At 56.1% G+C, this 12505-nt stretch overlaps 1 protein-coding gene across 5 annotated transcripts in view; it reads right to left on the bottom strand.

The window, feature by feature from the left end:
• Nucleotides 1-233: 233 nt before the first annotated feature.
• JARID2 (jumonji and AT-rich interaction domain containing 2) overlaps nucleotides 234-12505 on the bottom strand; it is a gene marked incomplete at its 5' end in the record, with an annotated part of 306278 nt that continues 294006 nt past the window's right edge. For all 5 annotated transcript variants that reach the window (XM_080656845.1, XM_080656844.1, XM_080656843.1 and 2 more), the window contains 6 exons: nucleotides 234-556; nucleotides 4392-4499; nucleotides 7273-7456; nucleotides 8487-8617; nucleotides 9082-9264; nucleotides 10257-10362. In XM_080656845.1, the coding sequence (XP_080512971.1) occupies nucleotides 374-556; nucleotides 4392-4499; nucleotides 7273-7456; nucleotides 8487-8617; nucleotides 9082-9264; nucleotides 10257-10362 (895 nt within the window). In that variant the 3' untranslated portion in view covers nucleotides 234-373. The remainder of the gene's footprint in view (nucleotides 557-4391; nucleotides 4500-7272; nucleotides 7457-8486; nucleotides 8618-9081; nucleotides 9265-10256; nucleotides 10363-12505) is intronic.

Genomic DNA, 12505 nt, shown 5'->3' on the forward strand with positions numbered 1-12505 from the left:
GTTCTCCAAACTTCACCCTCTTCAAAAATGGGTTAAAAAAATCCTTTTTTCCCCAACAGTTACAAAAAAAAAAAAAATCAAACAAAAAGGCTTTTGTCAGCCACAGGGGCGATACAAATTAATACAGCCCCTCAAGGGTTTTAAAACAGTGAATATACGGCAGTTTCAAAAATCTGACTGCAGTATCTAGGTATTCTAAGTACAAAAAAAAAGTTCAACAGTTTAATGCTAAAACAAAATTAGTTCTCTAAAACCAGAAGAAAATCTTCTTTAGAGCTAGTGCAAAGACAGCTTGTATCCTACAGCAAGTACTCCAAACTAGAATATAATAATTACAAAAAATAGATCTCAATCGGCCGCGGTGTGGGCAGCTTCAGGACGAGCTTGCTGCGCTCCGGGAGGAGCTGGAGGATGCCAGCCGGGAAGGTGGCACGTCCACCGTTGCTCTCTTGCGGGGCCCCCTTTTTGGTGTCGGTTTACTGAGACAGTTCTCCATGCTGCCGTTCTTACCAGAGACCTTGCCACAGATCTGATTGACCAGACTGATGATCTGTTCCTGTTAAGGGTTGGAAGGAAGACAAAGAATTAACAAACCAGAAGAGTGCTGCCCCCACAACCACACCAGGACCGTTGAGAGCAGAGCGGGCAGCATGGCAGAGCTGCCAGTCATCCTCATCAGACCACATCAAACACAGGCTTCAGAGTGCTGCCCGAGGAGCGGGTTGCAGGGAAGTCGGGACAGACTTTAGGAATCGCGTCGAGTCTGAGGATGCAGTAGGCTAGAGAACGAGATAGGCCAGACAGTTCTGAGGACGCACCTCAAACACGCTTTCCGTCTTAGGGAGAATCCGCTGCACCTCACCCGACAGCCAGCACAGCACACGCCGAGGTGCCTGTCACCATCGACTAACCTGATAACACCTCCTGGTGGCTGCAAGGTGTAGACAAACTAAGATGCTAAAGCCTGAAATACATCGTCCTATAACTACACAGTTCGCTATGTAATTGTTTCCTAAAAGCTGTATCCCAATCTGGGTCTACTCCTGGACCTGAGGTACAAATTCCCTCACCACACAGCCAGACGCACAGCCCTGAGACCAGGAACCTCTGTGAATGACCCCTGCGGCCTCAGAGTTCGGAGGTTAGCCGGCTGCCACCCGGGGCCCCACCTGGGAAGGGGAGGACTCAGCTCACCGCCTCCACAATGAACATTTAGGAGAAAAAACCCGCGGGCTCCAGGCCTCAGGTCCTCTAAGTGCTCCCTGGGTGGTGACACAGGCCTGAAGCTGCCGTTTCACTGGCACCCTGACACTCCAGCCTATTTCACCTGGTCTCGCAAATGAACGCAAACCCTTGACTAGAAACGTTTCTGTTGTTCCCTCCTCCCTCCCTCCGTGAAGGAGAGATGGCAAACAAAACATGCGTTCTTATAATTCACTCAAGATAACCATTTATCTGTTGGTATCAAAAATACATTTGTAACATAACTCATAATCATCAGTTTTAAAAGAAACCACACAAAAATATCAAAATGTCACGTAGCTCTAACAACATTTTATGACACCTGCTGGGCCAGGGATGGAGGGGACCATGTGGACACAGGTGGTCACCCCTTTACTCACATAGAGGCCTGAGGGCCAGCCAGGTCCTGCCTGCCTCCAGCCTTCTGGAAACAGCACCAGGAGGCTCCTCGGACAGAAATGAAAGGTAAAAGGCAGCGAGGGAAAAGTGTCTGAAAGGAGAGAGTTAAAGACGCCCTGGGAAGGGGCAGGGCTGAATATTTGTGAAATACAGTCTCTGGCCATTTGGACACTTAGACATAAACATGTAACAAGTGATAACTAGATGAGCTGTTGTAAAACCCAGTGACGTGGGACTAAAGTCACCTCCACAGCACGAGGAAGCCCACACTTCAATGCGGCCCACGGCCCACGGCCCACGGCCTGGCCTGGGTTGTTTGCTGGGCTAAAAATTCCGTAATTAAACAGTTCAACTTCTCAACAGACTTGCAGATTTTCATTTGCTAAGATAAGCCAGGCTACTGGGAGCTCAGGCAGCTTCAGAACACCACCATCCAAGCTTTAGACCGACAGGCACAATGTGTGGATTCTTCTTCCAGGACCTCGGTCTCGTCAGGCATCTCGCTACAAGATGGCTGGAGGTGGAAACACCCACATTTTGGAGAGCTTCGATATCACCATGGAGAGGCCCCGCTGCCACCGGCTGCACTCTGCCAGTTGTCAGACACCAGGGTATTTTTAACTGTTTTAGAAGCCATTTGCTGCTAAAGCGATGGTGGAAGGGCAAAGTGGTTCCTGGCTTTGCCTGACATGCTCTTGAAAAGCCAAGATGCCGAGATCTATTCTCAGCCTTCAATCTTACAACCTAGTCAAAGACTTGCACCAAACCTGCCCCACAGCGGGGGTCCCACAGAGGCCCCCTCGCCACAGAGGCCTGTTGGGCGCCCGGTGTGTGATGGCTTCATGCAGATTAACCTCCAGGAAGCCTAAGGGGAGCCGCAGGGAGGCTCCGGGCAGGGCCCACGGCTGCACAGGTTGTGCCCTGTACGTGGCTTGTGGCCACTGAGGACCGTGCCGCAGTGAGGGGGACCACGCTGCAGAAGATGGCGGGCAAGGGCTGGGGGAAGGGCCCCCAGGTGGCAGTGTGTGCAGCAGTGGGCCGGCCAAGATGGGCGACAGGTCCCCATGGCAATCTGACTTGAGGGAGATCCTCAAGAAGGGCACTGGGCCAGTCAGAAGCGAAAGGTGCCCTCTGAGGGGCAGGGCCGTGTGTTGCAGGAAGTATTTATGAGAAACTGCTGGAGGAGTGACAGCAGACAGAGGGACCCATGTGCTCGCGGCATGGAGCCGAGAGCCTGGGAGCATGGCTTTACCTGCAGGCCCTTTGGCTGAAGGAAGCACGCTCACCCACGGGAGTCGAATGGACTGTACCTGCCAACCAGCTGGCACAGGAAGGGCTCCATATGGAGCGTCTCTGAGGCCGAGTGGGGTCTCAGTGAAGACTCACCTGGGGCACAGGAACCAGGGAGGGATGGAGGGAGCCCCAGCCCGTCTCCTTAACTGAGGCACAAGCACTGGCAGCCGTGGGAATTGGCTGGACGTGGGATTTACTTGGAAGGTGGAACCAACAGGACTTCAGAGAAAGGGATGCACAGTGAGAGAGGCTCTCTCCCCATGTTGCTGGGCCCTTGGGTGAAGGCACAGAGCCTGGCCCCTGCTGGATGCAATTCCTGCCAGGCATGGAGCCTGGGGAGCTCTGAGAGCTGCCCTGGCATCATGTGCCACAGCCTGCTGCCCGCTGTGTGCTCTGAACCGAAGTTAGATGCCTGCTGAGAGGATAAAGGATGCCGAGCCGTGTTCGCAGCTTTTCCATAAGAGATGGAGGTATCTACGCTGCCAAAGCACCACGATGCAGCCACAGCCGCCCCTGCCCCTGCCGGCAGCGCTGCCAGGGTTATAATGGTCAGTGTACGTGCGAGGTAACACAACCAAGCATGGGGGAGGGGAGGGGCTCCAAGTTAGAACGAAAGCCTTCTCACCACCACAGAGCCCCAGAGCAGAAATCCCTTCCAAGCTCTGCCAGCTGCACAGTCCAGGAAGGGCCACAGCCAGGAGGGCTCCTCTGCCCTGGCCCCGAGACCCTGAGTCAGGCTTCTCTGAGAACACGGCCAGACAGACTTGGTTTTGAGGCCCTCCCAGCAGCCACAGCTATGCACTCAGCATATCACTGGCCCAAACGGCTCAGGACCTGGAATGAGGAAGGAAAGGCCCTCCCCTCCCCTTCCCTTGCCCATCAGCGCTGGAACCAGGTGCTGCAGTTGGGGTCTGTCCTGTGATGGATGTGCACAGGCAGCCCACGGTCGGCCATTTCCTTAGCCCAGCCAGCCAGTGCGGCACAGGGGACACCAGCACCAGATCTGGAAACCACATCCCTTATAAACGGAGGGAGGCCTGGTGGCTAGGAACGCAGACTGAGATGCTGCCAGGGCTCGATGGGGAGGGAGAACTGTGGCTTTGCACGTGGAAGTGTGGACAGGCCCACGTACAAACCTACGCGTGACATGGAGAAAACTGGACTGAAACCACGACTGGGAAAGAGAAATTTCCAGTTTCAGTTCCTGGGTTTCTCCAGGTCAGACAACCTCACAATCCTCCATCTTGCGACTTTCCCACAGGCTGGGCTCTGTCCAGCCACGAGCACCAGAAAGAACCATGGGGGATGCACCTGGTCTTGGGCCGTGCCAAACTGGCTAAGTTGGGTGATGAGAGGCCGGCTCATCCCTACAGTAAATGAGGGCAGGCGACACGACAGCCACCCCCTGCACAGCCCCCGCTGGCTGCTTGCACAGGCCCTCATGTGGCGGCACTGACCTCATCGTAGCGGTACATCAACTTCAGCCCTCGGCAGGACTTCTGCTTCTCCACGTGGCGCAGGGCACACTCCAGGCAGAACACCACATTCTCATTCTCCTGAACGACCTGCAAGGAAGACGCTCCTGAGGTGCTGAAGGAGATCGCAGCACTGCTGCCAGGGACGTGCCAGGGAGGGGAATGGGAGGGGAGAGGTCCCAGGAAACGGGGAAGGCCTGTCCTGACATCTGTTGTCTACGCTAAGGAGTGTGCATCTCTCAAAATCACCTGCAGCAGGGTCTTCAACAACACTCTTGAAACGAGTAACAGACTGTCTCCAAGTTGCACCTAAAGGTGCCTCGAGGTCCCTCAATTCCTGCTGCACTTGCCTGTGAGAGGTTCTAGGGTGACGTTAGGTGGGGAAGATGGGATAAAGTACTGATGGTTGTTTAAGAAGCTCGCACATTCTGAGGCTTTTTGTTCAAAACTACCCTGGCAGGCACAAGCAGTGCCAGCTCGGCGGGAGCAGGCCCAGGACATCCCCGCAGCTCAGTCAGTCCAGCTGGGAATGTGGGAGCTGTCCTGCACCCCAGCCCCTGGGGCCAGACACCAACCAGCACAGTCTTGATCCTCTGCCACCCAGACAGGCCCCTCCTGCCACACCCAGAAGAGCCTCCAGCAGCCGTGAGAGAGCACACGCCAGACCCCAAGGCCACACGGAGCACGTGCGGGCAGGATGTGGACAGGCCTGACCCACCACAGCACTGGCGACTTGGACCGTGGGGCAAGGAGAAAGGACAGCTGTCTGATATGTGGGGGTTCCCACTCCCACTCCAACTTCTAGCCCTGTTCTCATTCTGTGTTTAAAATTAAAAAGAAATGCTGCCATAAGATGCAAGAGGTTCCCCGGCCCTTTCATAAAGATGTAGGAGAAGACCCGGGGGTCCTGTCTCCAGTGCTTCTGGGCAAAGGCGAGAACACAAGCTGGAGGAGCCAAGAGGTGACACTGGCAGAAATTAATCACCTTTAAAGACACGGCTAGCGGTAGGGACGGACAAAAATGCCCACATTTACTAGGTGTCTAAGCAATGAAAATTGTAACTACAAATAAAACCTCAATTTTTACCTATGAATTTAGGACACATGCTTTATAATATCCAGGCTAAGAAATGCCTGGTGACAACTCCCAAGGTACAGGTTTCTGAAAGCATGCAAATGAGCCCCGGGGAGTGGACCAGGGTGACACATGGAGGTCCCAACAGTGTCTTTCGTGCTCACAGGAGTAAGGCAGTTATTCCCATGGGAACAATCCACGCCAAAGGGAGAGGAATGAACACAACCTCGAGGACTTTGTAAGTGATCTTCACAAATGTGGGCAAAGACAGACTAGATAGAAGACGCGTGGTTGTTATGCACTGAATTATATCCACCCAATTCACAGGCTGGCTTCCTGACCCCACTACCTTAGAATGTGACGACTTGTAGACGGGCCCGGAAAGAGGAGATTAAGGTAAAATGAGGTGGTTAAGTGTGGAGTCTAGTCCAATATGACCTATGTTCTTACAAGAAGAAATTAGGACACAGATGTGTGGAGGGAAGACCAGGGGAGGAACTGGGAGAAGGGGCACCTACAAGCCAAGGAAGAGAGAGGCCTTAGAAGGAACCAACCCTGCTGACACCTGGTCTCGGACTTCCAGCCTTCGCCTCTGTGCTTGGTTTGAGCCCCCAGTCTGTGGTATTTGCCACAGGAACACCAGCAAATACAGCAGTTTCTCTCCTTCTTTCAGAGTTCTGACCTCCCTGATGCTACCAAGAGCACATGATTCAACTGGGACTGGCTGTGGCCCATCTCTTCTGCAGGGCAGCTGGGTGGGAGTCAGGTGCAGGGGTGAGGCGCTGCAGTCAGACCTGGCACACTTATGGCTCTGCGTCTAGGCACGTGGGCCTCATGTGAGGGGTGCTGGTGCCATGCTGGCATGGGGTGGGCACGTACTATCAAAGCTTCTCTTTCTGGAGGAAGAATGCACATGGGAGGGGAGAGGGCACCAGCACTGGAGGCCACGAGTGCCAGGCTGAGGCGTGTGGTGGGGAGCACCTAGAGTGGGAGTTGGGGCACCCACACACCTGTGTCAGGGCAGCTGCCTAGTGGGAGGGGAGAGATGAGCTACCCCAGCCCAGCTGTCCACTCAGCCAAGTTCTGCCAGGCCCCTCTGGCCTGGGATGGGCTGGGAAGCAACCCATACATAATCACAGGTAAGGCTGAGGCGGAAGCCCCAAGCCCTCGGGCACCGTGGGAACAAACCAGAAAGAATAGAAGGAGGCAGGGCTGCGCTGGCAAACGGAGGGGCAGGAGGAAGAGCTGGCTCAGAGGCAACTCTGACCAGAGGCGGGGAGGCTGGGGATGGGTGTGAGTTGCTGAAGAGAAACATTCGTTTTAACCAAAGACAGATTTCAGAGTCCTGAGGACAATCAGAAAGGTCACATAAATGAATGGAAACTGGGAAAAGCCAAGGTTAGATGAGGCACCACGTCAACTTTGGCAGCAGAGTGGGGGCAGCCCAGCCCCTCACCAGGGGACACCAAGGGAAGCCTGGGGAAGGGGGGGACAGGGCAGCAACGTGAGGGAGGCCCTCTTCCTGCAGACATGAAGCTACACGTGAGGAGAGACCCTGTGGAGGAGGACGGGCAGAGTGGAGCCCACCTGCCCTTGGTCCCTCTGACCTGGATGCTGAGGATACGGTGCTGACCCCTGGAGGTCAGGACCCCGGCCCAGGTGGGCAGGAGGTCCAAGGGCGGGCCTCCTGACAGGCGTCCTGCAGCAGGAAGCCCCTCTGTGGGCAGGCACAGCGAGCAGGCACAGGCGGGAGCCGGCAGGGGTCCCAAGCAGGGGCCCACAGCTCACCATGGACAGGTAGCACAGGTGCTGGCAGATCTGACACCTCCTCTCCGAGGTCTCCAACTGCAGCCACTTTCGAGGCTTTTTCTTCCCATCCACCACGGTGCTGCTGCTGTCGTGGCTGCCGTAGCGGGCAGAGGAGTGGAGGCCGGCCTCGAACAGCTGCCTCCGCTGCCGCAGCTCCGTATCCCTGTCCAAACACAACACAAGCACCGGGCCCTCAGGAGGCTGAGCACGGTGCCTGGCCGTCCCTCACCTTCAAAGGGAGCATGCTGCGCCCCAGGCAACTGCCCCTCCCCCTGTCCAGGTGCACCCTCCTGTCAGAGGAGGGCAGTGAGAAGTACATGCTCGCCTTCCCAAGGCCCCAATGAAGACCCGTGTTCTTTAGTTAAAAGGTCAGACAACCCCCCAGCTTCCAAGGCTACTCTAACAACTGGGCTCTGCCTAACAGGAGAGCAACAGACCAGGGCACACCTGGCAAACCCCTCACTGCTACCTAAGGGGGCCCTGCCCCTTCACTCCGAGCCAAGAACGGATGTAACAAACTATTTGCTGGTATTGTCATCAAAGGTTCGACCAACACGAGTCGAAATCCGTGTGCTGTCCGTCAGCACTACCGACCGAATCTCTCCCCTGGGAGGGAGAGATCACGAAGCTACATGGTGGGAAAAGAGAAGAGGGTTACACAGGAAGCCAAGCAAAGGGTGGCACTTCTCCTCGGCTTCTGCCCTGATCGGCTTCAACCTTGGGAGAGCTCCTTTGATCGCTGCGGGATGGAAGCTGGGTGTGGGTCTCACACACACGCATCCTGAGCAGGTTGGCAAGGAGCCAAGTGAGGCTCTGTGGGCCTCTCCACACCCACTCTAACCTCTAGAAAGGAGGCTGTGGCCAACATTTCCTCCCTGGCAACGTGCTGCTAGGATCCGAGGCACCCAGGCATCAGAGCCCACCTCCTGGTCACTCCCACAGAAGGATAACCTTTTGCATCAGCACCTCAGGAAACTCTGACTCCAAATAGCAAAACATGAAAATAAGAGGAAGTTTAAATTACAAAATAAATAAAGATAAAAAGAAACACACCCAAAAGGTTTCACTCAACTGGTTTCACTCACCAGGTGGGCTCTGCCACTCTGAGCAGGTGGCTGCACCTCACCCTGCAGAGCCCCAGTGGGGCCTGGCGCCCTGGCCTCGGCCCAGGGTCGGAACCCGGGTCTGGTTACCTGAGCTCATCCAGAAGGGCCGAGATGGTACTGAGAGTGGGGCCGTTCTCCTTTTTCGCTTCCGCTTGTGCAATCTGGTAGAGTAACTTCTCCATGGAAAATGGCTTAGCTATATGGCGACGCTTCATTTCCTGCAAGAAGCGGTCACATCCCTTTAGGGGAGACTTTACTACTAGGCAAGCTTTTTCTTTACGGGGCAGAGGATGCCATCTGAATTTTCAAATTTTGAGTTCCACTGGGTTTCAAAGCAGTGAAACTCGAACAACAATCCTGTTTGCCTGTGGGAAAGGCACCAGGGACCAGGAAACGCTATTGCTGTGCCACCAGCCCCTGGGCAGGGGCCCCAACGTGACAATGGGGCGAGATGTTCTCCCCATTTCCAGTGTTGACCTGAAGTGCCATCAGTCGGTCCCGCCAGGTTACAGTGCGCCCACAATGGGACTCAGAATCTCTCTTGATACAAATAAACCCCTAACAGATCTTCTCTCCTAGGAAAACCTCTCCGCCACCATTTTCTAAAATTAAACCTATCTAAAAAGGGACGGGCAGCACAGGGACGTGGGCGTGTGTCTGCACATGTGCATCGCCTGCCTACCTTGGCCGTCTCGAAGCCCATACTTGTCCACTGGGTGGTGGCAAAGTGCACGGTCTCAGAGACGCTGTAGCCGCAGCACACTTTGGACACAAAGGATCCGGGAAAGCAGACGACGAACTGGCCGCTCTGCTGCACGGTCCTGTGCACCTTGATGCCCTCTTTGCACAGCACCTCCGGGGAGATCTGGGGAGCAGATCGGGGCTGAGACACACTCTGCAGGACACACTCGTGGCCACTCTCCCACCCCCCCTGCCCCACCACTGCGCTAGCCTGCCCAGCAGGTGGGTGACACCCACACCTGCCCTCCAGGCAGGGCCTCGGGAGTTGAGAAGGGGCCTGTTCATGAGGAGACAGATTAGATTTGGTATTGAAGATTTTTTGTTTCTCATTTAAAAAAAAAAGATGCCAACCTAATTAAAAGAAAGATCTGAACTGGTATTGGACCAAGAATGACAACAGAGCCACCCAGATGTGTGGCCACTATGAGAACACAGCCCTGCAGGCCACATCAGAGCCTTTCCCATCCCTGCCCAGCAGTAACAGGGGTGGGAATGGGAAAAATCCTCAATCGGCAGAGCCAGGCAGAGCCACAGAGGTACAGCCTGGGGACCTTCAAACCTGCACCCCAGAGGGGCTGCTGCTCAGCTTCTCTGAGCCAGACCAGGGGCCCAGAGAGGGGTCAGCATGGCCAGAGGGGCCTGAGCTCAGGTGTCCGAACACGAGGCTAAAAGGACTCCCAGGAACTCAACAGCCCCATGACTTTCTGAAAATGGGATCAGAGAAGCCTTTGTGCCCATCCCTGTGAGGTGGAGGGTTTCTGCTCTGTTGTCCAGTCATCCAGGTGCCCAGCAGGTGGGAATAGCAGTACCAACAGACCCCAGTGCCCACCCAAAAGCAGGACCCACCTCACCACACACCCCAGTCTCCACACACAAAACCAGCCCTGAGACAGATCACAGGCCACGGCGCACATGCACGGCGCCCTGTGCAATCTGAGGATGGCACCTGTTTGGTGTCCACAGAAGAAGACATTGAGTTTGGATGATGCTGTGAGGATTCATTTTGCATTGTCCTCTGTGCCTCTGAAAGGCAGGCCAGCCAAGAGGGTGACTGTCAATCAGCCCTGCCTACCCGTGCCCAGGCCCGGTGCCCGCACAGGCAGGAGCTGCACATACCATGACGTTGCTCTCCAGCATCTGCAGCCCTGGGGTCCCATTGGCTTGCAGCAGGGTGTGCACCACGTCCTCAAGCTTGCTCTCCTCCTCAGCAGGAATGCAATACCTAGTGTTGGGAGACAAGGCAGAGACTTGACCAGGACCCTGCCTGGGGAGCATGGGCTGGGCCCACCCTGCATCCTCCCTCGGACAAATGAGCAAATGTGGGCCTGGGAAGCAGCCTCGGGTGCAGGAGAGACTGAAACTTGGAGGAGAGACTGAGTCCCGGGATCAGGGAGATGCCTGGCTCGGTGACTGGCACTGTGCTTCTCAGGCCACACCCACCCCACTCCCAGGCAACACTGCTGCTTCCAACCAGCATAGCACAGCATGCTCATCTTTTATGCAGATCTGACCTATACATGAGCCCAAAAACCTTCAAATCAAAAACAGATGTTTAAAACCCCATATAAATCAGACACAGGCACATCTGCAGACTCAATTAGCCTTCCGTGAGTGCGCCAAGGCTGCGTCTCATCCCCGGGCTGGCATTTGACACTGTTCTGTAACAGGAGGCGCCGCAGAACTAGGATTCAGTGCTGGAATATACGTTTCCCTCGGCTCTCCAACCCGGGCCACCTCGTGAGAGCCTGGCCCAGCTCAACCTCCTGGCCCCAGAGCGGCGGGCTGGGTGACCAAAAAGGCAGGAGAACCCCTCAGTTCTCCAAATACAGAAAAAGTTCGGGGAAGGAGTCCTGCCTGTGCACATGCTGGCTCATGCTGGCACACAGGCCAACTGCGGCCGCTGTGAAACTATGGAATAAGAGGAGGATGCACCGGGTCCCAGGCCTGCCCCACTGAGGCAGCTGGGCATGCCAGAACCCAGCCAGCCAAGGGTCAGCTGGCGAAACACACAGGAAATCAACCCACACAGGGAGGCCTGCGTCACGCAGACCGAGGGACGGTCAGGAGCCAGGCGGTGGAGGCAGCTGCAGGGTGAGGCTCGGGACAACACAGACCCCAGAGCATAGCTACGGAGCGACAGGGAAGACAGGGTGGGGAAGGCCGAGGATGTTGGCAGACCTGAACTAACAGGGAAGTCTGGAACCTTACTGCGGCCACGGACAGTGGGGGAATGACTGCTGGTGTCCCCAGAAGGGGACACCTACCTGTGAAATCCAGGGCCAGGCAGTCGCGTGCATAAGGCCAGTGTGCCAGGCCTCCTCCAGGCCCTCCCTTCTGTCTCCCCACCCATAGGGGCCAGCAGGATGCAGCGGGACACCTGCAGAGTGGACCCTGGGCAAGGTGACCTCTCCGAGTACAGCCCACCCTCCATCCCGAGTGTCCTGACAGGACCTGGGGCTGCAGAGCACATGCAGCCACCGGCCCAGGGTCAGCCAGGTCAGGGGCAGTGGCTCCGGTGCAGTCGTGACGCCACCCAGCTCTGGTCACTCTGGGCAGCCACCCAGCCCTCAGGCCCAGTTCCAACCTGGCACCTTCCCCCAGGCCCGCAGGCAGGCCTGCTCTCGGCCGCGCTGAGGTGTCTGTGATGAAATCCTTCACTTGGAGGCCAAATCCTGTTTCGGTTGCCACATGGAGTGGTTTTTATTATGCTCATGTTATTTCAGTGCCAACATATTCTGTTACTGATTTGTGATTTAAACCCAGGGTTCTAACCGAAATCAGATGTTTTACAAAAAACCGCAACCCATAAAGTTCTCCAATCACATCCCGGCCTCCACTTTATTCCCCCTCAGTGAGGGGCAGGGGTTTGTGCTCAGGAAGTCCACAGACTCTCCTTTCCCTTCCTAACCCAACCTTCCTTTACCCGTAGCCCTCCTGGCCATGGTCCTGGCACACCAGGCCGAGGGGCCGTCAGGAGTGCTGGCCCAGCTCGCAGGTCTGCAGGGACTCCCTGAACCCCACACCAGGCCCGCGCTGTCCACAGAAGCTTCTCCACGGGAACGACATGGAGGGCACAGGGGCTCCGGGAAGGGGACCACACCCTCTCCCACAATCCCAGCAGCCGCTCTCGCCTGGACAGCACAGCTGCACGTACTCTGCCCAAGGCCTCCACAGGTAGCAGCCACTCACAGACCAACAGCAGGCGCCGAGACCACCCTCCCCCGGACACAGGCCCCCAGGAGGCCCGCAGGTCCTGCTCGCATCAATACCAACCACCACTCCCTATGGTGTGGCTGGAACACAGGGGCGCCATAACGAGGCCGCTGCAGACGCTGGCTCCTCAAGGCGCGGACCGAAGTGCTAAG

Source organism: Plecotus auritus (assembly GCF_963455305.1).
Source record: "Plecotus auritus genome assembly, chromosome: 2".
Lineage (NCBI taxonomy): Eukaryota > Metazoa > Chordata > Mammalia > Chiroptera > Vespertilionidae > Plecotus > Plecotus auritus.